The 24,648-nt window shown below is 51.0% G+C and overlaps 1 protein-coding gene across 1 annotated transcript; it reads left to right on the top strand.

Moving 5' to 3' along the window:
• Nucleotides 1-24,648, top strand: Slc13a2 (solute carrier family 13 member 2). The gene is made up of 12 exons (XM_038326517.1): nt 1-170; nt 15,226-15,354; nt 17,104-17,240; nt 17,336-17,535; nt 18,376-18,547; nt 18,666-18,788; nt 21,038-21,256; nt 21,434-21,522; nt 21,825-21,946; nt 22,782-22,943; nt 23,540-23,677; nt 24,127-24,648. The coding sequence occupies exons 1-12, from the start codon at nt 69-71 to the stop codon at nt 24,292-24,294; spliced, it is 1,761 nt and encodes a 586-aa protein (XP_038182445.1). The 5' UTR covers nt 1-68; the 3' UTR covers nt 24,295-24,648.

A 24,648-nucleotide genomic window follows, 5' to 3' on the forward strand; every position in this document is an offset into this window, starting at 1 on the left:
CCTTCAGTTTCGTGGCTCCTTCAGGCAGCTGCTCTGGCAGCCTCAGTCCCGCCTGGCTCGTCCTCACTATGGCCACCTGCTGGCAGGTCCTATGGGCCTATCGTTTCTACTTGATTGCCATATGTCTGCCCATTTTCCTGTTGCCTCTGCCAATCGTTATCCGAACTAAGGTAAGGATTGTGGGTCTCACTCAGCATAGGTAACTCTAGGGGTGGCAAGGGAGCGATCACTGGGGCCAAAGGGGGGCATCTTTAATTTCCTCTTCACTTCCCCTCCCCTGAAAGTGAAGCTACCACTTCCTGTCTTTCTGGGAGCCAAGGGTGGTTTCATTCAGCACTCAATCCCTGTGCAAAGTGCTCAGGTACATTGGAGCCTGCCGGTCTGAGAATAGAAGCAGTTGCATAAAGGAAATGCAGGAACAGGGAGATGAGTTTCTCTGACTGCTGTGTGTCTGCTCAGCCCTGAACTTAGTGCCAACCAGGGACAGAAGAGGCAAGTGCATAGCCAGGTTCTGAGAGGGAGGGCAGGAGAAAGCTGGCCTCAGGGAGTTATACCATCCCAGGAAGAAACAGAGTAAGTGCTGACCTGTAGTCTCCAGGTGGACCACCCAGGAAGAGCCCTTTCTGTAACAGGGCTGGAACAAGGCTCCTGCCTTCTTCCCTACTTCAGAAAGTTATGCATAACCCTGCTCTTATTCATTTGAACCCCACCACCTGCCTGTATGTACTGTGTGCACCTAGGAGCCCTGTTCCCCATCCTATGAGGCAGGTCCCCCTGTCCCATCTACAAAAGGGGGAAGTGAGGGTAGGTCAGAACTCAGTTCTGTGGAGTTCGGGTCATATGCCCTCTTGGGTTCCTCTATAAGAAAATAAACATTAAATAACAGATCTCAAATTAGTCTGGGAGCCTGGGGATATAGCTCAGTAGCAAGGCTCTTTCTTGCCTGCCACAAGCAAGACCCCAGGGTTTGACCCCTAGCAATACCAAAACTAACAAGACATCCCTAAATTTTAGTGAAATTATCCTGGAGCTTTGGGAAGGAAGCCCCCAAGAGGGTCTCATACTTAACTTTGCAGTCTAGCTGCCTGTGCAAATGGCATGGCTTGAAAGAGACAGAGCTGGAGGTGTAGCCCGGTCCCTAAAGCTGATACTGAATCTTGGCCCTGGACCATCCCACGCCCCTGCCCCCAGGACTACCCAATGAGCCACTACTTGTTGCTACAGATAGGGAAATCAAGAAAGGCCTTTGGTTATGTTATCTCTGAAGGAGGAGGCCCAGAATATGGCCCCTGACACCTGCTTAGGAAGAAAGCCTGACTGATTTTTGAGATGACCTTCTCGGGCCCAAACCGGTGGTGTCTCTATGCCGGGAATCTATCAGAGAGATTCCAGACAGGCTGGAACCTGTGTGACACCACCGCCACCATCCTGGGAGAAGCATACATAGTGCAGAAAGATTCCCTGTTTTGCCCCAGGGTAGGGAAAGCCTGAGTTGGTACGGGAAGCTGTGCCTCTTGATGGGAAGAAACTGTGTTAGGAACCTCAGGCTTCATTCCATTGTACGTGGTCCTGCTCCTTGCCTCCAGCACACAGCCTTTGCTTACCCTCTCCTGACTCAACCAACTATCCTGAGAGGCCAGACCGACCTCTGGACCTTGGGTTCCCACCCCACACAGGAATTCTAACCCTAAATATGATCAATTTCGCCTACCTTGCTTGGCCGCGCCCATCAGCATATAAACAAGCTCTTATGTGTCTCACGTCAAACAAACAAGCTTCCTTCAGCTCACACATTCATTCCTTCTCTGAGATGCCCGCCCCCAAGAGCAAGCCTCAGAGTGTACCTGTGTGCACACACACCTATATTCTTTCTCTCTGCTATCTAAATTCCCATCAGCTTCCAGGGTCCCAACCCAAGGCCCGTGCTCACCTTCCTCAACCCTGCAGCAAAATTTGTCCCAGCGGGTCACATCCTCTTTGCCATCGTGTTGTCTTCACTTGGCTTCGGTGACACCTAGTTTTGCCTCCCCTCCCTCCCATGCCATTCCCAGACTCCTCTATCAGACTCTGCAGGTTTCCCAGCAACCCTCCCGTGCCCCCACACCCCTCCCAACTTCTGGCCAGGTAATTGTATGTTGTCTTATGATCTGAAAAGCATCCTCTAGCCGGGTGTGGTAGCACCCACCTCTAATCTCAGCATTCGGAAGGTTGAAGTAGCAGGATCATGAGCTCAGTACCAGCCTGGGCTGAGTTGTGAGAACTTGCCTCAAAAACAAAACAAGAACCCCACCCGCCACCCCCAAGTGTCTCGATGCCCACAAATCCTCAGTCTGGGATCCGACTGCAAACCTCTATAGCTGTATGAGCCAGCTAACTTGGTCATGTGGCCCACAATATTTCTCTATATGGAAACTTTGCTTCTCCCCAACCAGCTTGAAGCTCAGACCGCCATCTCCAGAAAGCTCTTCCCACAGTCTTGCTAAGACATGTTTTAAGCTACCACCTTTCAATGCTAGCCTTGACTTAGGTCGTTCTGGTTGGTTCCGCTTCCTCCACCTGCTCACACAACCAAGAGCAGGACCTGTGTGCTCACTGTCCCCTCCACACGCTACATGTGTTTCCCATTTATGATCGGATCAAATGCCAGTAAACTCATTCTAAGTCAAGACTTTTACAAATTGAAAACACACTGAGTGTACCCACTAACACCCACCCACTAATCACAGCCTTGCAACGCAGCTTGGGGCAAGGCATGGTTTGTTCCTTTTCCTTACTCAGCCCAGGAGCTGTGGCTTGCTACCAACACCCCTTATCACCTCAGATGATCTTACCACAAGTCTCCAGCCCAGGGGAAAGATCAGTTCGTCACCTCTCCACCTTCCTAAAACCAGGAACCGTCAGAAGTTAGGGACATCTGTATTCTGAACATTGTCCCCACCTGGGCAGTCTGTCTCACCTGCCCTGCCTTCTTTACATCATCCCCAAGACTCCTGGCCAACCCTATTCAGCCTTCCCAGTATGGTTAGAAATCAATATGAACTTAAGATGCCCGGGGCCCCAAGACTCCACACCGGCAAGCCTCCTGCTCAGACTCCACTCCCGCTATCCCACCTCTACTGCCGGCAGCTGCTCTCTGCTCCTGTCTGGGCTCTTCTCCTCCCAGATCCGTTCTCCTCCTGTTCCTCTTACATGTATCTTAGAAGCCCTCTGTCCCACTAGTTGCTCTGGTGTCCGGGGCTGGGGTTACGGCTCTGTAGATAGAGTGCTTGCCTAACATACGTGAAACCCTGGGTTTAGACTCCAGCGCTGAAGAAACTAAGCATGGTGACACACTCCTGTAATTACAGCAGCTGGGACGTGGAGGCAGGAGAATCAGAAGTTCAGAGTCATCCTTAGCTACACAGTGAGTTTGAAGCTAGCCCATGATAGACGAGGTTCTGTCTCAAAAAAAGGTGTATATTTGTTTACTTTCTTCCTATTTTTGAAACAAGGACTTTGACATACTCTCTGTAGACTCCCATGGCCAGGTGTATCAGAGATGCTGGGTGAATAACTGAAGGGATGTGGGCAAAGGGAGAACATTTCCTGAATTCCTATTGAGACTGCTCTGAAATTAGCCCCCAAACGTAAAACTGAGCCTCCTAGCTCTGGCCCCTAGCATGGGAAGGAGAGCCCCCACTGAAGTTCAGCACTCTGTAGTAAAACAGCTAACATTTATTGGATGTGTTTTACGCACTCGGCATCGGGCCAAGCACCTCGAAGCCTTAGCTCACTTGTTTCCCACGGAGGCCTCTGCTCAGCTGTGGTGTTACTGCTGCTGTCTCCATTCCACAGACATGTAAACTGAGGTCCAGAGGGATGATGTAACTTGTTTTCAATGTCATCTGTAAAAAAAGAAAAAGTGGAGGCAGTCATCTGGTCTTGGGGTCTCTGCCTGAAGCTGTCTGGAGAGGCAAAGAGGCTCCCATTACAACTCCTCTCGTTCATGGCCACCCAGCCAAGAGTTCCACATTTATTCTGTCACCAATGTGAGGGACACCCTCTCTTTTTCCCAGGGGTAACTGGACAAAAATGCAGATATTTTGCCCCCAACCTCGTTAGGGTCCAAAGGAGGAGACACGTGTTTGTTCCACACAGATGGAGCGAGGGAGCCGATGAGCTCAGAGTAGACAGTGACTTTTCCTAAGGAGTCCAAGTGGACTGAGAAGCCACAAAGGGGCAGGTGAAGCCACAGCAGCTGGAGGCCCCCTGAGGGCAGGAATGGGGGAGCATGGGACCAGCAAGAGCCATTACGTGAAAAGAATGGCCATTGGCCTCTTGATCTGCTGTCGCCTTTGACAGCTGACAGGGCCTGCAGTGTGGTGTTTGCTCAGCCCTGCAAGCAGAAGCACCCCTGTTCAGCAGAGACCTCTTCCCCACTCTTCTCTTCCCTTACGGGTAAACCTCGCACTCAGCGCTGTGAGTGGCAGGCACCATTTATGTGTTCTGGAGAGAGGGTGTGGAGGAGCTGTCTTTCCTATAGGGGTGACATGGGACACACACACACACACACAAATGTACTGCACAAGCTGTGGAAGCAGTATGGCAGGTATCACCATATATGACCTAGGGAGAAGCTGCCCTCAGTACAGGGCTCAAGTAGGGCTCCCCAGGGAGTAGACAGTTACCCTAAGACCAGAGTGGCAGTAAGAGCCAGATCAACCCAACTCTGGGTGAAGAATTGTCTAGGCAGAACCTGTAGCAGGTGCAAAGGGCCAGTGCAGGGGTGAGCCTGGCAAGCTGACCGGGAAAACAACAGTGTGGAGCTAGGGGCCTGCGCCATTACAACGTTGGGATGGTCAAGTTCAGAAAGGAGGGGAGAAGGCAGCCTATGGCAGGCCTGGGGAAGAAGTGGGGACTTCATTCTTCAGGCAATGAGTAAATAGAATGCTCACGTCTCTATAAATGTCAGTCAAAAATGCAAAAGCCTCTTGGAACCCAAAAAGATCATCTGCCAAAAAAAATAATGGTGCCATGTTGGTCAGAGATCGACTGAGACAAACATGTCTCTGCTAAGAACAGAAGAGAGCAGCGTCTTTAATCGTGGACACAGGACACACAGTCCTGTGCACTTTAGAACTGGTGATAAGTATCCTCAAGACAAGCCGAAGCCCAACGGCAGAGGAGATCTGTGCAAGGAATTTAGACCCTCTATCACTCTCTGAGGAAGCAGGGTGCAGAGAATAGAGCACGACTTTTGGAGCCAGGTAGATAACCGAGGGCACTTGAGGGCATGCGTGGAGAATATGCTATCACTTATCCACAGATCTAAACACCGAGGCTAGGAGGAGATGCTACAGCCAGCATCAGGGTGTCCCATCTCTAGGGCTCCGGAAACTCCACAAACTTCCTGTCTGCCGCTGGCTCCTGGAGGCACAGAAGGCCCTGGGACATGTGTGGACGGCCCACTTTCCCACTGCTGCTCAGATGAGCTGTGGCTCCACCAGGGCCTCAGACCCTCCTGTCTATGAAGCAGGGAGGCATGTCTTGTCACACAACCCCAAGTGGTGAGCTGTGGTCCCCAGGAGCGGCAGAGAGTGGCCCCTGGGATGGATGGAGATAAGTTTTGCCTGGAAGATTTGAAAGAGGAGTCACCCCCCTCCCCAAAGGAGGTCCCTGAAGTAAAGGCAGAAAGTATTCTGACATAGACTTTACCCCCTGATTACTAAAACCGGACCTGGCTCATCAGCCCCCCTAGGAACATTGTGGGAAGGAAGGTAGAGTCTTCAATGGTAAAACCTGATTCTAGTGCGGGTGGTGGCCCTGGGCTTCCGTGAGGACCAAATTCACTGAGGGCTGTGGGATTGCCAGTTCGCTCAACTTGACTGAGTCCACTCAGACACAGCAAGCCTGGCTCCAGGCACAAACTGTGATGTCAGGAGTTGTCCCCAAAGCTTTGTTAAAAACCCTGTGGCAGCTGGCTGTGGAAGACAGAAGCAGGAGGATATCTGTGAGTTCAAGGTCAGCCTGGTCTACAGAGTGAGTTACAGGATAGGCTCCAAAAGCTACACAGGGAAGCACTGTCTCAAAAAACAAAAACAAAAAGCCTGTGGCATTGTGAGCTCACTGTTTCAATCTGATGTGCCGGAAGCCCCAGATACTTGGTAGAAGGAGGCCGTTATTTGAGCCTGGGAGTTCAGGGCCATCTTGAGCAATACAGTGAGACCTGGACAAGGAGAAAGGGAAAGAGGGGGGGATGGGGAGCAGAGCTGACAAAGGCATAGCTGTCTTTAAGATTTTTCAAGTGATTGGCTAAAACTCTGTGACTGTGAAGAGTTGGAATGTGGCCGATCAAGAATTACAGAATTACCTTCAGTTCCCATAGTGGCCACTTGCTTCTCAGCTCAGTATCACCCTAACATCTTCTCAATGGCAAGGTAAGGCTGATGGAATCCTTAGAATCCCAGTAGCCTCTGTTAAGCCTGGAGCTGAGAAAGCCATCAGCTAGCACGTGAGTGAGACCCATAGAAGAGACCTTCCAGCTTGGCTGTGGCCTCTCATTGCCTGTCCCTACCAGTGTATTCAGGAAATGATTTGGTATCGGACTTTCTTCTGCTCTGCAATCAAAAATTGTGCATGTACCCAGGTGTGGTGGTACAGCCAGGCGGCGGTGGCGCACGCCTTTAATCCCAGCACTTGGGAGACAGAGGTAGGAGGATCTCTGTGAGTTCGAGACCAGCTTAGTCTACTGATCAAGTTCCTGGACAGCTAGGGCTACATATGGAGACCCTGTCTCAAAAACATCAAGAAAAATATAAGTGCACATGACCTTTCCCAGACCTGCACCTGGCAAGGATACTCACCTGGGCCAAAGATGCTCACACTTGGCCAGAGAGGTTCACACCTGGCCAGGGATGTTCACACCTGCCAAGGATGCTTACACCTGGAACAACAGACCCTTCTTTTTGAAAGAGCTTTGTTTTGGACGTGGAGGGATTGGAGAGAGAAGATAGGTGCTGACTTTCTCTAGTTCCAGGAAGGTAGAGCAAAGAAGCCAAGAGGAACCAAGTAAATGGCACTCACCCAAACGAGAACAAGGCTGTAGCCGCCATCACTGTGCTTGGCAGAGCCTCAAAGGCAGGCAGGGGCACAGAAGGCTTTTGTGGGGATGGTGACTTCCGGTGCCCCTCACGGAGGCTGCTGGGCAAGGCCTAGAAGAGGGTCACACAGGGCCATTGCTTGGTGGGGGATACTTGGCTGCTCCTGGCTAGCCTGGAGTTGGAGATGGGAGACAGGAAAAGGACATACTCTCCTGCTGAGAGTTAAAGAAGCTGGATGGAAGGATAGGGCTCTGAGCCAGTTGCTTCAGAGACTTGGAGACAAAATCTCATAGCTGAACTGTCCATTGTCCCCTTTGTGATATTCATCTATTCGGTCATCAAAGGTATTGGGCAATTAACATCTGCCTGTTATTCCTGTGAAGGATATCTCTCTCTCTCTCTCTCTCTCTCTCTCTCTCTCTCTCTCTCTCTCTCTCTCTCTCTCACACACACACACACACACACACACGAGTTCTCTCTCTCTCTTCATTTCCGTGTAGCTCATTTTCTTAAAGTTCTGTGTTGCTTTACTTTGTACATTTTAAAAGCTTAGTCTGAGGAAATGCAAGGCTTCTTCAGGTGTGAAGGGGTCCTGGTTCCCTCCCAGGGTAAGAAGCCCTCCGAGGTCCCTCATGTGTGTACAAATGGTGTGCTCTCACATGACCACCGTAGCACCCGTGCGGCCTTCCTCCTTTCCCTTCTCTTTTTTTATTATTATTCTTTTTCTTCTTGGGCTGAGATGGAGCCCAGAACCTCTCATGCTAAGCATGGTCTCTGCTGCCAAAGTTTTTCCGGCCTTTGTACAATCAGGTAATTAAAAGACCAGGCTGACACCCTACTGTCCCTACTTCAGCCCTTCAAAGGCCTCCCATTTCCATGGTCCTGTCTTCTAGATAAAGTTCTCGATCTCTCTCGAGCAGACAGAACTCTTTTCAAGTATGCCCATCTCCAGGAACCTGACCTAGGCCTATCTCAACCCCTGGAAGTCTTCTCCAGCCTAGCAGTAGGGGGCTCAGGAAAGGTCATTTCTCCTTGGGACCCTCACTCTTCTGGCCTCTCCTTTGCAGCAGTGCCTGTCAGGTTACAGCTTAAATGCCCCAGCTTCCTCCAGGCCCTGAGAATGTCCCTGCACCCTACCAGTAGCATCCCCATGTTCTAGAGTCCAGGGACAGTGGAAATACCCTGCTGTAAGCCAACCATCTCCACCCCCAAGTTAACCTTCAATCCCCAGGAGGCGCAAGCAGGGACACATTTGAGACTGTGGGTGTTTGCTCCTGCCTCAGAGCCATGTGCTGCATGCACTGTGTCTGTGATGGGTAAAGGCCATGTCGTCCACAGCCCTTCCCTTCCCTTCCCTGCCTTTTCTATTCCCCAGGGTCCAGAGTCTGCCCTGGCTTCTCTGGCACCCTCATTTCCATGCGTGCCTCATATAGTCACCTGGTTCTCTAGAAGTCTAAAGCTACTCTCCAATGAACCCTGCCCTCTGTGTCCTAGGTGCACCCCACCTCCACCCCTCCATACCTGCTCCCCACTTCCTCTCTATCCTATCCCCACCAGAAAAACCACCCCTTTTCTTCCTGTAAAGGAGACACATGCATGTATGGCTGGAAACACTTCGTAGTGTTTTTTAGGGTTAAAAAAAAAACACTCCAAGAGAGGTTAAGGGACTTGTTCAAAGCTGCACAGCAATAAATCTGGGTCTGGGTTCTTAGCTTTGCTGAATAGATTTTTTTTTTCACTGTGAAAGAAGCCTCCAACTTGTACCCGGAGGATCCTCTAAGGAGCTAGTCTTCCTATCCACTGCTGACTTTGCAGGCCAGCCCACACAGACTCCCTGAAGACCAAGCTGGGTTTATCACGCCTTTTTTCCCCAAAACAGGGTTCTGTGCAACAGCCCTAGCTGTCCTGGAACTCGCTCTGTAGACCAGGCTGGACTTGAACTCACAGAGATCCCCCTGCCTCTGCCTCTTGAGTTCTGGGACTAAAGGTGTGTGCCACCACCACCTGTTGGCATTGCCTTTTAATGCTGTGCATTGGTTCACTCTTTCAGCAGAAACAGGCTTGGACAGTTTATGGTCCAGTGACAAAATTAATACCCATTTATTTCATAAAGTTAAATGCTGCCAAGCAAGGCGGCACACACATGTGATCCCAGCACCTGGGAGGCAGAGACCAAGAGATCCCACCCATGACCCATAGAGTGAGCCTCGCTCTAAAAAAAGATGGGGAGGGGATCCCCTGAAAAAGGAATACCCAGCTAAGATCTAGGAATGACATCCAGCTAAGATCTAGGATGTCAACGAGGCAAAATGGGGAGGAAAAGGAAGTCTAAAGAGAGGGAACTCTGCAAAGATCTCTGTGGCCAAATAGAGGACAGCGTGCTTGAGGAAATTGAGAGAGACCAGTGTCTGCTGAACTGGAGCAGAGTAGGCAAGATCAGAGTGTTGTGTGTAAGGCACCCAGACCCAGCTGTGGGACTCGGTGGTAGAGCATACCCCTCAGCTCTGAGGCCCCTAAACAACAAAAAAATGGTTACTATGACAAGAATAAATTGCTTTAGTGTTACAGAGAGGACCCAGAACTGGAAACAGCTCCCCTCCTGGGCCTAGGAAGCAGAAGGCAGAGAGGCTCAGTACAAAACTCTCTGCTGTTTACTGAGCCCTGAACCCATGACACTCCTAGCACAGTCTCTACCTTCGCTCCAAATGGGAAGTGTGCCCCTGGGATCTGGACCACACAGTGGTGCTATGGTGCTAGGGGTAGCCAGACGCCAGCGTGTAAGCCACTGAGGCTTCGTGTCAGGGCTGCCAGTCCACAGGGCTGTAAATCAGTGAGCCCCAGTATGGCTTGGAATCCCTGGATTCCCCATTCCTAGAGCTGGGGATGCCGACCTGGGATCAGACATACTGTGGGACAGAGGAAAAAAGTCCCACCAGTGCCTCTAGCAGTGCCCAAAGGGTGGCATCTAACCACAGAGCCTTGCAGAACGCTGGCAGCACACCAGCTCCAAGCTGGACCGTCCCACCTTCAACAAGTGCGTCACTTCTATTTTTCCCAGAATATTACTTGTAAAGGAAAGCAGTTAGGAATCCTGGTTTCCAGGAAAACCCTGTTGCGGTTTTAAAATACACATTCCATTGTTGGTGCCTTAGAGAAAAATATGGTGTAGAAACTACTGCATTTCCAAACAGTGACAGTGTAAACAGCATGCTGAGTGGATTGGGAGGTAGCTGCCGGAACTGATGTGGGCAGGCGTCCAGTGTCTGATAGCTACAATCCAATATCTGTAACAGAGCCAGGCCTGGTGGCACATGCCTATAGTCCCAGCTACTTGGGAAACTGAAGTCATTTGAGTCCCAGAGTTTGAGGCCAACATGGATAACTTAGTGAGACTCTGTTTCAGAAGCAAAATATCTGTAACAAAGTCCCCCAAAATAATGATGACAAGGAGCTGGGGAGACAGCTCAGTGTGTAAAGAGATTGCTGGGAAAAACGAGTCACAGATCCCCAGTGCCTGAGTTTAAAAGCAAGTGCAGGGCCTGGAGAGATGGCTTGGAGGTTAAGAGCACTGCTTGTTCTTCCAGAGGCCCTGAGTTCAATTCCTAGCAACCACACAGTGGCTCACAGCCATCTGTAATGAAATCTGGTGCCCTGTGATCCCAACTGTGTGGTGCTGGAGACAGGAGAATCCCTGAGATCCCTAAGGCTTGTACATGAAACGTGAAAACCATACAGATAAGCCTCACCTTCATAATTCTGTTTTCTTTTTGTTGGTGTTGTTTTGTTTTGTTTGGAAACAGAATTTCTCTGTAGCTCGAACTGTCCTGGACTCATTCTGTAGACCAGGCTGGCCTCGAACTCACAGAGATCTGCCTACCTGTGCCTCCTGAGTGCTGGGATTAAAGGTGTGCACCACCACTGCCCAGCCATAAACCTGTTTTAAGTTGAGATACTTCTAAGCTAAAGCAGACAACTGCCTTGCCTGCCTCAGATATCCTCAGAGCGCTTCACTTGTCTACGTGGGCAAACTTATCCAGACCTACACTTCTGTTTTTGGATTTTGAGTTATTTTATACATATGTCTCTGTTTATATATTGTGTGTATGCACACATGTGTGTTGTACATGTGGAGGTCAGAGAACAACTTGAGAATTGGCTCTCTCTTTCCACCATGTGAATTCTAAGTTTTGAACTCAGGTTATCAGGCTTGACAGCAAGTTTCTCTACACACTGGGCCATCTTTCTGGCCGTTGTTTGTTCTTTTTTTTTTTTTTTTTTTGCTTTGAGTAAAGGTCTCATATAGCCCTCAGTATGGCCTTGAAATCCGACCCTTCTGCCTACCATGCAAGTACTAGGCACCGCCATGTTGGCACAAGCACCGCCATGCTGGAACAAAGCCTACTTTATAATGAAGTGTTGAATGCCTCTTATTTATTGATCACTGAATTCAAAGTTAAAGACATACATTGAGAACAAGGTATAGCAAGATATGGAAGGCTGTGGGAAGATGTATTGGTATGGGAAGGCGTGGTAAGGCGTGGTAAGGCGTGGTAAGTATGATAAGATGTGGCAAAGTATGATAAGGTGTGGCAAAGTATGGTAAGGTACAATAAGATATAGTAAGATGTGGTAATGGATGGTATGGGGTTGGTAAAATATGGTGACATGTGGTAATGCATGGTAAGGGATGGTAAGATGGGGCACACTTTGGTAAAGTATGGTAAGATGTGGCGAGGTATGGTGATGTCTGGAAATGTATGGTAAGGTGTTCACGGTAGTAAGGTAAGTCACTTCACGATAAGGTGTAGCAAGGTATGGTGCCTAGAGAATGCTTATCAGTTTGAACATTACGGTGTAGAAGACTCACAGCGGAGACATGTGTGAGCCAGGGCAATCTCTGCCGACTCTGTTGGCTATGCTCATAGTCTTCACAAGTTCATGGGTCCTCAGGATTCCACGTCCCAGCTGAAAACCCATAATCCAGGAAGAACAAGCTTTGGCAGACTGCTAGGGAGGTGGAATGGGGACCCAGGGCTAAAGCCACCAGGGTCAAGGTGGAGCTTTGAGATGATACCCTGGAGGAGCCAGGCAGGGCCATCAAGGGTGAGGGTGGGAGTCACGTGCTAAACAGACAGGCACTCTATGCGCTCCAGACAGCACCGTGACAGTGTGCTAATGAGGCCTCAAAAGTGAAGCACCTTCCCTGGGTGTGGTGACATACACCAGAAGGCTTAGTTAGGAGGGTAGCAAGAGCTCCGTAGTTTGCCCCAGCCTCCCAAAGGCTGAGGTTACAGGCATGGGGTACCGTACAAGCATGAGGACAGAAATATGATCCCTAGTACACACACAAAAATCCAGGCATTGTGGCACATGCTAGTAATCCGAGTGCTGGGGAAGTGGAGGCGAGCTCCCCGGGGCTCACTGGACAGCCAGCCTAGCCTACAGGTAAGCTGCAGGCCAGTGAGAAACCTGGCCCAAAAAATAAGGCAGCCTTCACGTGCACACACACACACACACACACACACACACACACACACACACTCACACATGGGCAGCAAAGCCCCTTGATAAATCCAGGCCACAGGAGGTGGCAGGCCCTGAGAAGGTGGTTCTGTGGCTTCAGATCTCCAGTTCATGCCTCTGCCTCTCCACACAGGGAGTCTGAGGGCCCCGCAAAGGGGAAGAATTGAGCACAGGTGGAAGGTAAAATCCAGGGTTTAGGAGCCAGATGGCCTGGTTTGACTACTTACTACTTGTGTGACTTTAACATGTTGACCTTTATATTAACCTGCATCTTTCTCTTTTCTTTTCTTCTTTTTTTGTTTTGTTTTGTTTTTTGGATTTGTTTTGTTTTGTTTTCATTTGGTTTTGGTTTTGATTTTTGAGCCAGGGTCCCCGTGTAGCCCTGACTGTCTGGGGACTCACTCTGAAGACAAGGTTGGCCTAGAACTCGGAGATCTGCCTACCTCTTTCTCCCCGGGTGCTGGGGTTAAGCACTACCACCCGACCGTGTCTTTCTCTTTTCATCTGTGAACTGGGGAGAGTTTTTGGAACCTCAAAGAACAACTGAATGTTACTGAAAAGCATTTGAAACCCACTGGTCATGGGACTTGGCAGGGAGACGGCTTGGGATGTCCAGCAGGGCAGTTTTTCTGGAGTCAGCAGTGTTGACCCCTAACCTCCTCTGTCTCTGGTCAGACAGCACGAGGATCCAGAGGGAATGGCCTGTCCTTAGTCTGAGGGGTGGGTAATCAGTTGTTTGTCCAACCAGGGCAAGTACAGAGGAGCAAGAAAAAAACTGGCATCAGCAGAAACCAGCTGGTGGAGGAAATAGGTGGATCTTTGGTCAAGGGTCATGGGGACCTTACCCCTGAGCTAATGAGTTCAGGTTTAATGCTAGAAGGGGTAGAGGCTGAGTGTGTTCAATCAATTCCTGGCATCACTAAACAAATGAGAGCTTGCCTAGAGACAGCCAAGAGCGTGGCACCCAGTGTAGCTCCAAGAGCACCTTCCTCCTATGTGTTTATAAGGGCGTGTTCTCTGGAACCCTCGGCCTTATGCAATCCTGCCACTCAACCCGAGTGCCTGTTCTAATGCCTGTCCTAACTCAGCCACTCCTCAGCTGTCCTGGGACCTTGAGCAAGCCACTTGATCTCCAGACACCTCCATAAAGTGAGACCACCACACCCACCTTAATGGCGCTTATGTTTTTAACAGAAGTCCTAAAAGTTGCTCAATAACAGCTTCCTCTCCCCCCACAGGTCTCTCCTCCTCACTCCCCAAGAGAGAAACTCTCCCCCAGCATCAGAGAACTAAGGCTGCAAGGCTGCAGGTGCTGAGGGTGAGCCTAGTGGTAAAAAGAAGGCAAACAATTGGACGGATAGGGAGGAGAGTCCCAGCCTACAGCTTATAAACACCCCTTTGCCCCACCACCAACCCTCCCTATTCCCCACTTCACCCCTGCCCTGTTCCTTCCTCAGCCAACAGTCTGGGCCAGTGTCTCCCTCTGGCTAATCATTCTTTGGCCCTGGGAGAGGCTCTGACAAGGAGGCTAGACCCCTGATGTCTTGGGCCCATGTCTGGCCTCTGTCTAGCCTAGGCTTAAGATCAGGATCTGTAGACCTAAAGAAGGAAAGGGGGGATTTCTGGTACCCCAAATCTATGCCTTGGAGTGACCCCAAATTCTTTGCATAATGCCAAGATGGGAGACGCTCTCACCTTGTCTGAAAAAGTGAACCGCGCCTTGGTTTCTGTGCCGAGCAACCCCAGCAGGAGGTAGATGTTCAGCCTCCCAAAACTCCAGGAGATCCCTTCCCTTGGACAAGATTAGCTTCAAAACTAGGGCTCCACGGACCCAGATGTCACCAAGCTGTCCTGGGGTAGAGCTCAGAGGCAGAAGGCTTGCCTATCATGCACAAGTTTGACTCCCACCAAGAACCACTTAGTAAAGAAACGTGAGTTGAAGAGGATCAAGGACCTGGGCGATGCTTTCCACCCCTCCTCTCGCTGCCTCTCCTGGAGTCTTCTTGAACTATGTGAGGCCTGTTATAATGCCCAGCCCCAAGGTCAAAGACAAGAGGATGACACTGTTTTGTTTTTTGTTTGGGATGGGGTCTCATTGGTGGTATACACCATTAATTCCAGCTCTTAGGAAGCAGAAGCGGGTGGATCTCTGTGAGCTTAAACCAAGCTTGGTCTACATAGTGAGCCTGGAGCTAGCCAGTGCTACACAGTGAGATTTTATTTCAAAACAAATACAACAACAACAAAAAAAATGAATGAACCCAAACCTGAGATAGCGTCTCATGTCTAGTCCAGGCTGTCCCTAACCTTGCTATGTCGCCAAGGATAAGTTTGAACTCCTGAACAGCTCGCCTCTACCTCCTGAATGCTGAGGCTTACAGGCTACGTGGTGCTTGGGATTATACACAATGCACTATACATGCTAGAACACGCTACCAAGTGAGCCATGTTTCTAGCTCGCTCTTCTTTATTTCCATTTTGAGATGGGAACCTTGAACTTGGAAATCAAGTATTCTCAGGCTCTCCTCATGCTGGCACAAACGGCCCGGTTTCTCTTGAGGGCAGAAGAGAAGGTAGCTATACCTTCTAACCCCTCTGTCTGCTTCTCTCCTCCTGCCCACAGGAAGCCTACTGCGCTTACACCATTATCCTCATGGCGCTGATGTGGTGTACAGAGTCCCTGCCCCTGGCTGTCACCGGCATGTTCCCCATCATCCTCTTCCCCCTGATGGGTATAATGGATGCCTCTGAGGTAAGCACGCCCGTCCACAGGAGGAAAGGCTACAGGGAAGGGGTGGGGGGATCTTACCTAGAGCCTTGGAACCAAGGACACCGCTTCACAAAGTTGTGGAAGAAGACAGCCAGCTAGGAGGCAGAGAGTATCCTAGAAGCGTGCATGGCTGTTGTGCGAGTTCATTCACAGCAGGAGTTCTACTGGAGACGTGCAAGGCCTGCAACTGGAGGGGGGCAATGAAAGCCAACTGAAGAACTCCCCAGCAGCTGGTCCTGCTAGCACATTGCTGCAAGTCGGGCACTGAAAGGCCGGCCATGAGGATCTTAAGTTCAAGACCAACCTGACCTACCTAGGTAGACCCTGTCAAAAACAAACAAAAAGATAAACTGTCACCTGTCTCCGTATCCACAGAGCCAAAGTGAGGATTTTTATATAAGACACCCTCTGGATGTCCCAGGATGCTCAATTCTCTTACTTAAGATGTGTAGTGTTTCCACAGAGACTCACACACCTTCCTTGTGATACCCAATATGAGTAAATAGTTACCATAATGTATTGTTTAGGGCTGAGGAGGTGGCTCAGCAGATAAAGGCACTGCTGCCTAGCCTCACACCGTGAGTTTAATGCCTGGGATCCATCCACTTAGTGGGAGAAGGGACCGACTTCTACAAGTTTTCTTCAGACCTCCACATTCTAGCCATGGAACATACACACACACAAAAACACACACACACGTCAAACAAATTTTAAAGACAATCATGTAGAGGCAAGCATGTACACATTTGGCACAGATGCAGTTTCTGCCTGAGTATTTTCTGTACAGGGGTTGCCTCATCTATGAATGCAGACCCCACATCCAAAGGCCTAAGAGAGGACTGGCTGTATATACTTTTTAAAGGTGTATTACTAGATGTGTATATTAAGTCTGTGTGGATGTATGTATATGCATCACATTTGTGCCTGGTACCCTCGGAGATCAGAAGAGGGCATTGGGTCCTCTGAAACTGGGGTTAAAGATGGTTGTGAGCTGCCATGAGGGCACTGAGAACCGAACCCAGGTGCTCTGGAAGAGCAGCAAGTGCTCTTAACTGCTGAGCCATCTCTCCAGCCCCCGACTCTATACTTCTAATATAATGGCTCTTCGGTTTGAACCGCACCAGAACCACCTGCACTGAGAAGCAGAACAGATAGATGGGCCTCCCTCTGACCTGACTCCGATGGTGCTAAAAAGGGGATCTCATCTCAACCTCATTTTTCCTTCTCTTCCCCTTCTCCACCACCCCATCTTTCTCTTCTTTTTATCTTCCTCCTCCCCATCTTCTTCTTTCTCTTATTCCTCTTCCCCCTTCATTTTAACACTGGGTCTTGCTGTTCAGCCCAGGCTGGCCCAGTCACACTCTTCCTGCTCCTGGGGTTCAGCAGAGCTACCAGGCCTGGCTGAGCATTTTGTTTGTAACAAGTCTCAGGTGATGGTGATGATACTGGTAGAGACCGCACACACTCTTCAGAAAGAGCCGGGGAATTAGTTATCTTCCGTGCTCTGCTTAAAGCACACCTGTTCAGGCTACAGTCTCTTAGTCTCTCAGAGAGAAGAAAAGCAGTGAGTTTGGCAGGAGCCTGGCTCCTGTAGAACGGCCGATTGCCCAAAGGGCATTTCCATTTGGTTCTGAGGTCCCAGAGGAATACCAGTTTGTGAGGATGTCATGACCGGTCCCCATAAGTATCAGGAGGAGACACCAGCATCTCAGATCCATCCCCACTCCCCAGGTCGGCATAGAGTACTTCAATGACACCAACATACTGTTCATCGGGGGGATGATGGTGGCCGTGGCTGTGGAACACTGGAAACTGCACAAGCGCATCGCCCTCCGAGTGCTCCTCATCATCGGAGTGCGGCCTGCCCTGTGAGTCTGTGTGTGATTCAGGGTGGGAGAAACATACGGCATCCCATGTCTGGAAGGAAGCTGGAATGGCGGAGTGTCTGTCTCTTTGCCTGTAGGTTGCTTCTGGGCTTCATGTTGGTCACAGCCTTCCTCTCCATGTGGATCAGCAACACAGCCACCACAGCCATGATGGTGCCCATCGGGCATGCGGTCCTGGAGCAGCTTCAGGGCTCACAAAAGGACGTGGAGCAAGGCAGTGAAAACCCTGCCTTTGAGCTCCAAGAAGCAAGTCCCCAGAAGGAGGTGACCAAACTCGGTAAGAGACCTGAAGCAGACTCTGTCCCTAGACCTAAAGCAGTCCCTGCCCCCAGATCTGAAGCAGAACCTGCCCCCCAGACATGGCTTCCATTCTGAAAGGCCCATGGGAAAAGAGACAGGTGAGTGACTGACCCAACCAGGTCTTCCTGAGGTTTTCCCGGATGTAAAATGCCAGTGGAGACTGCTGAGATAACTCAGGAGGTGAAGGTGCCTGCCACCAAGCCTAAAGACATGAGTTTGATCCCCAGGACCCACATAATAGAAAGAGAAAACTGACTCCTGCAAGGTGTCCTCTGACTTCCATATGTGCACTGTGGCATGTGTGCATGTACGTGTTTGTATGTAATAATAATAATGTCTCAAAAATATTAAATGCCAACATCCGTGGGCTAGGTATGTAGCTGAAGCGAGGGTACTCGGCTGGCATGTGCAAGGCCCTGGGCTCCATCAAAACAGCAATAACAACAACAATACACACTGAGCACAAAGCTAAGTGGCCTGGGCTAGCACATCATAGCAACCCAAGAGTTTGGTGAGAAGTGAGCTGCAGTCTGGGGAGCAAGAAGTGCTCTGGGCTTCATCCCTCCTACTTGGTCTAGGTAACCCTTCTCGCTTCTTTGTGACTGTTTCCCGAGAGAAGTTGAACTGGATTGTGTCTGAGAACACTCCCAGCCCAAAGCTCCAGAGAATGCTGGAACCTGGGCACAGTCTCTGTCCCCCTGGAAACTCAAGTCCAGCTGTCCATCACCAAGGGGCCCTGGAGGCCCCAGAACCCAGCCAAGATTCCTGCAACTCATCTTGTACCTGTCCCCATGTACTTTCTTTCCCTTGTTGGCAGATAATGGACAGGCTGTCTCGGCCTCTTCAGAGCCCAGCACACAGAAGACTCGGGAGTATAGCAGCTTCCACAAGGGACTGAGTCTGTGCATTTGCTACTCGGCCAGCATTGGGGGCATCGCCACCTTGACAGGCACTACTCCCAACCTGGTGCTCCAAGGCCAGATGAACTCGTGAGAGCCAGGGAGAGGGGGGCATGATGAATGGGGATTTGCACTCTTGTTGTGGTGAAAACGGGACCAGGCAGTTTCAGGGACATTGTCACACAATAGCCCATGTCCCCTTCATCAGGCTCTTCCCCCAAAATGGCAACGTGATAAACTTTGCTTCCTGGTTTGGTTTTGCCTTCCCCACCATGATCATCTTGCTGACGTTGGCTTGGATATGGCTGCAGGTCCTCTTCCTGGGTTTCAAGTAAGTGGTGCCATAGGTAAGAGAAACCCAGCTTCCTACTTGTACCCCAGGAGCCTCTGATTCATCCAAACAAGGTGGGGGACCATACCATGAGAAGCCCTCTTCTCCTCTAAGTGACTGGTCTCCCATGCGATGGAATAAGCAAGCTGAGTCTGGAGGAATGGTGAATCCTGGGATTGAAAGTCATGTCTCGTGTGTGTGTGTGTGTGTGTGTGTGTGTGTGTGTGTGTGTGTGTATGTGTGTGTGTGTGTGTGTTTATATGTATGCGCAGGTGCACATGTTTATATGAATGTGTATGAAGACCAGAGTTTGACATTAGCTGTCTTCCCCAACCATTTCTCCCCTTATTTTTTGAGACAGGGTCTCCCAGTGAACCCAGAACTCATCCAGGTGACCATGGCTAACCAATGAGCTCCAGGGAGCCTTTGGTCTCTGCATCCCTAGCTCCATCTTTTATGTACAAGTGCTGGGGCCGGAACTCAGATCTTGATGTTTACATGGCAAGCATCTTACTTAGTCAGTAACCATCTCTCCAGCCCTGAAAACCACATCTCCTGGTACTCCCACCCCATCCTCGCCAGTCATACACCTTCCCATAATGCTCCATGGTCCTGGGATAAGCACTTGGGGATTCCACATGGAGCACAGTCAGTTAAAGAAGCATTTGAGGTGGTCCTTCTGTTTGCCTGCCCATGTACTGAACACTGGGACTCTTGTCTCCATTCTCCTCTGATAAGTGATGATATGGTGGGGGCCACAAGAGAGGAGAGCACAGGGAGTGGGCATTCCAGAAAGTTCCTGGACATGAAATCTCAGTTGATTCCTGCAGGACTGATAGTTAGCCAGGGTTAGAAGTGGGGAAAGGTATTCAAGCAGGAGAGGCGAGAAGCACAGGGGCCAAAAAGCCCTAGGTGTGTCTGAAAACACTGCTTCTCAAGGGCTGAAGTGCATGAGGCTGTCAGAGAACAATCACAGAGGACTTTGTGTGCCGCATAAAGTTGGGACCTTGTCCTTGAGGCTAAGATGAGGAGGTAGACTTTATCTCCATGCAACCCTGAGTTACTCCTCATTCCAGTTTAGAGACCTATGTTGAGAAATATTGGGTAGCCGGGCATGGTGGTATATACCTGTCATCTCAGTACCTGGGGAGCTGAGGCAGGAGGATCATGAGTTCAAGGCCAGCCTGGGTTACATGATATCCTGTCTTAAAAACCCAAAGTGAAGTAAAATAGTCAGAGACCCTGCTAAGACTCAGCTGAACTCAAGTCTGCAATCAGTTAGTGATGTCAACGAGCACACGGACCAGAGTGGTGATCTGAGTATTACCGGGGTGTGAGCCATTATTCATCCATTCCTTCCAGGCAGAGAGGAGCCACAACAAGTTGTTAAGCTGTACTTTGAACAAATCACTTGGGCAGCTGCAAGGAGGCTGGCTTAAGGCTGGGAGCTGGTGTGAGGCAAGGGAGTAGTTGATGAAGTCAGCATAGTGTTGGATACTGGAGGAGCCGCAGATGTGTGAGACACGGTCTTTGCCCTGAGAAACTCACAGACCAGCAGATGATAAGATTTACCCAAGTGTAAAGCGAAATGCCAGCACAAGGTAAAGAGACAGCATAAGGGGGCAGGCAAAGCCTTCTGAACGGCTAAGGACTATGAAGGTATTGCTGAGGCTGGCAGAGACAGCTGGGGTAGGCATGAGGGAAGGGAGTAGTTCCCGGAACGTTAACAGAAAAGGGACTCAGAATCAGGACTGAAAGGACACTCAGAGTCTGGGCCACTCACCCCTCTCACTCTGGGCGCAAAAGGCTCAGCACAAGAGACCCTTCAGAAGAAGGGCAACAATGGGGTCTAAGACAAAGAAGATACAGGTTTCTTGTTGAAGAAAAACCACAATCCCAAGCCAGGCCTGGTAGTACACACCCATAACCCCAGCACTCAGAAGGCTGAGGCAGGAGGATCAGGACATGGAGACCAACTTGAACTAAAAACGAAACAAAGGGTTAGAAACGTAAGACAGAAGAGAGTTTACCTAGCATGCGTGAAACCTGGGTTTGGTTCCCAATCACACATAATCTGGACATGATAACGTATGCCTAGAACTCAAGGTCAGTCTGAGGGGAAGTGGGGGACTATGCCAAGATGCCCCTCTGGGTCTTGGACTCTCTTCTAGCTGTAAAGCCAGAACCTAAGGGGTTTGCCCCATGCCTGGTACAGACCGTTCACACACTGCCCCTGCCTCTGCCTGCAGCTTCCGGAAGAACTTTGGCTTTGGGGAAGGGGAAGAAGAACAAAAGCAGGCAGCCTACCAGGTCATCAAGAACCAGCACACGCTGCTTGGCCCCATGAGTTTTGCAGAAAAGACTGTCACCGGCCTCTTTATTATCCTGGTGGTTCTCTGGTTCACCAGAGAGCCAGGCTTCTTCCCAGGCTGGGGTGACACGCTGTTTGCCAATGAAAATGGCCAAAGGTGAGACCTGCAAGACGGCAGAGGGGAGACTGCCCGGGACTCTGAACTAGAAAGGAAGAAAAGGAAGGCAGTGGGAGGGAAGGGAGTTGAGGCAGGGACAGGATGTCACCAGGCATGTTGATGGTGGCGTCCCTTCTCCATCCCTTCCTCAGCCTTGCCCTCCTGTCCCTTCCACAGCTTAGCATCAGATGGGACAGTGGCCATCTTCATCGGCCTGATTATGTTCTTCATCCCCTCCAAGATCCCAGGACTGACCCAGGACCCAAGTAAGCACCTGGCCTGGGGCTGGGAAGGGTCTCCAGAGGGCCCTGCCTGCAGGTGTGTAGCCTACTGCCTTCTACCACATCCAGCAGGAGCTAGCAAAGCTTAGAGGGGTTGGAGTGACCTGTCAAGGACACAGGGACTCAGGGACAGAGGTGGGATAGTGTAGGGATGGAGACTGAGGGACTCCCTTCTACCTAGCTTACTAGGAATCCACTTAATAGGAACCCACTCAGGAAGGCCTCAAGTGGATGGGAGGGAAGGCCTATTGACTTTTGGTGACCATCCTTGTCTGCTTGGGGAGTAGACAAACCAGGGAAGCTGAAGGCTCCTCCTGCCATCCTCACCTGGAAGACAATGAACGATAAGATGCCTTGGAATATCCTGATCTTGCTGGGTGGGGGCTTTGCCCTGGCCAAAGGCAGTGAGGTGAGAGCCTGTTTGAGGGAAACCCTGGGATAGTCCCTCACCAGCCTTAGGTACCTCTCCCCACATGGGTTCTTGAAGCCCAAAGGAAAGTAGGCCTCTCTCAGTGATGCGCCTCACCCGCACACCAGCCACTTATTCTCGAAGCCAATGCTTCAAGAATAGGCCTGAGCACCCACAAAGATAGTATGGGCTTTATGCCATACCAGATGAAGCCTCCAGGGGGCGACAGATAACAGTCTTCCAGGGACCAGAGCATCTTTTTCTTGACCTTCCATCCAAAAGAGCAGAAAGATTCAGGATACTGCAGCCCTACACCCCTGGGTCCTGACTGATGTAGGAGATTCCTGGGTCTGTGGTTAGTATATCCACAGACTGTGCCAGACACTTTGCTTGATGTGGAGGAGACAGGAACTCAGCACTGGGCATAGCATCAGGTCCCACAGCCTGGCATGACAGTGGGCAGGGACAGACCCTGGAAATTGCCCATTTTCCAAGTAGCCTCTTCAAGCTCCATCACCACCACCAAAAGCAAGGTCCCTTCAGCCCTAACGCTGGAGTGGAGGGGCTCAGATGATCCAGGAGCTTCAAGAGAGCCAGGAAAGCAAGGCGCTTACACTCACAAATCTCAGGTTTCCCACTAGAATCTTCTCCCCTCATCCCACTGGTCCCAAGGAGCAGTAGGGAGCCCCCTTGGTCCTAACTGGGCACCAACTTCCTTCAGAGTTGTTTGACTTGAAGGCCATGGAGGTGTAGGCAGGGCCAGGGCCTCCCAGAGTTCCAGCTGGGGACCTGGGAGCTTTTCTGTCTCCTATCTGTCGCCTTCTTCTGCCATCAGGAATCAGGTTTGTCTGCGTGGTTGGGAGAAAAGCTGACCCCGCTGGAGCACATACCGCCAGCAGCCACAGCCTTCATCCTCTGCCTATTGATTGCCATCTTCACCGAGTGCACCAGTAACGTGGCTACCACTACGCTCTTCCTGCCCATCCTGGCCTCCATGGTGAGCTGACAGGGCAGCCTCTTCCAGGCAGCCCTCCTGCCTGTTCTCAACCCTGCAGCTACTCAGAGGAGCTGGTCCAAACCTCCTCTTCTGCACGGAGAGAACCGCCTCCCGGGCTACCCCCAGCTCCAGATGTTGAACTCTTAGGTCCCAAGGCCTTCTGGCCCCTGAGTCACCTGTCCCGAGTGACATCACTCTTTGAGTATCCCAGTGGGGCTGACTGGAGGCCTCACCCACCTCCCCACCCAATCCCTGTTCTGGTCATTCCAGAAGCGATGGGGGTAAAATTGCTCCCTGGAGCGTCCCCAGCCCCTTCCTCCTGAGGCGTGTTCCCACAGCCTTTGATGACACCTCCTGAGCCCCTTTGAGATCGGTTTTATGGGCCCCTCCCCTCACTACACCCCACAGGGCAGGGCAGCACATTCATCTCCTCCAAGAGGTCAAGGGGCCTTCTCCAGGTCACCCAGAGCACTCTGCCCAGGAATCGGGTTCATGACCAGAGGGGGGAGTGGCGGGGTAGCCCCCTCAAAGCGAAGAAGCCCGGCCTCCCCACTGAGCGGGGACCAGCATCAACGGTGCCCACTGTCACCCTGCAGGCACAGGCCATCTGCCTTCACCCCCTCTATGTCATGCTCCCCTGCACCCTGGCTTCCTCCTTGGCTTTCATGCTACCTGTGGCCACTCCGCCCAACGCCATTGCCTTCTCCTTCGGAGGCCTCAAAGTGTCCGATATGGTGAGTGTCTAGGAGATGGGAATGCCTCAGCCCGCCACCTGCCCTGTCTCTCCCTCTCAAGGCACCATAACGCAGCTGAGGGTCACTGAGGTTCCCAGAGAAGACCTGGCCCTGGGGCTGGGGGACGGCAGAAACGCTGGCATCTTTATATTCTACAGTCCCAGGTCACAAATAAAGGGAGGGGACATTCAGAAGTTCCAGGGGTGGCGGCATCCCCACTTAATGAAATGGCCTAAGAGAAAACAAGGCTCGGAGCCCCAGAAGCTTATAAGGAACCCCCACCTTCCCTGTTAGGATGGGCAGTCAAATAAGTGACGAAGACTTTGCCTAATACTGCAGTTTAGACCGAAGGCAGGACTTCCCAAGGGCTTTGCTGATGAGAGGGGTCCTAAGCACCCATGAGAGCTGAGGAGTGTGTTTCTGATTCACATTGGCTTGCCTCACCCTAGGCCCGGGCTGGATTCCTGCTCAATATCATCGGGGTGCTGACTATCACGCTGTCCATCAACAGCTGGAGTTTCCCCATCTTCAGCCTGGACAAATTCCCAACCTGGGCCAACTCCAACACAAGCCACTGCTTTCCCAGCCCGCCCAATTCCACGGAACCAGGCCTTTAGACTAGGATACCACATAGTTCTGCTAGGGAAAGCCCACTGGTACCACTCCTCAGAGCCAGGAGAGGGCGCTCCAAACGCCAAGTCCAGGGCCAGTGTTGGAGAGTCGGCCGGCGCATGTGCAATCGTGTATTCCTGTGTCTGCAAAGATCGTGTGTCTGCTGTTTCTCTGGGTACAAAGGAAGATGCTCGTGTTTCCGTATGCTGTGCGGGGACGCGCGTGTGTGGTATGGCCTAAGGGCGCCTGGGTGGCTTTATGTAAGGTGATAGCGCCCGCCCTCTGTCTTCCAGCTAGACCTCCAGACCTATTTGCACTGTATTTATTGAAACTCTGGGCTGGAGGCGCCTGGGAGCGGG

Source organism: Arvicola amphibius, chromosome 4 (genome assembly GCF_903992535.2).
Source record: "Arvicola amphibius chromosome 4, mArvAmp1.2, whole genome shotgun sequence".
Lineage (NCBI taxonomy): Eukaryota > Metazoa > Chordata > Mammalia > Rodentia > Cricetidae > Arvicola > Arvicola amphibius.

Bases quoted from the DNA above. Each gene is read 5' to 3' on its own strand.
- Slc13a2 (XM_038326517.1), top strand. From the start codon at position 69: ATGGCCACCTGCTGGCAGGTCCTATGGGCCTATCGTTTCTACTTGATT. The intron at 18,548-18,665 runs GTGAGAGCCAGG...CCCCTTCATCAG, and splicing joins CTCCAAGGCCAGATGAACTC to GCTCTTCCCCCAAAATGGCA. The intron at 23,678-24,126 runs GTGAGTGTCTAG...GCCTCACCCTAG, and splicing joins GCCTCAAAGTGTCCGATATG to GCCCGGGCTGGATTCCTGCT.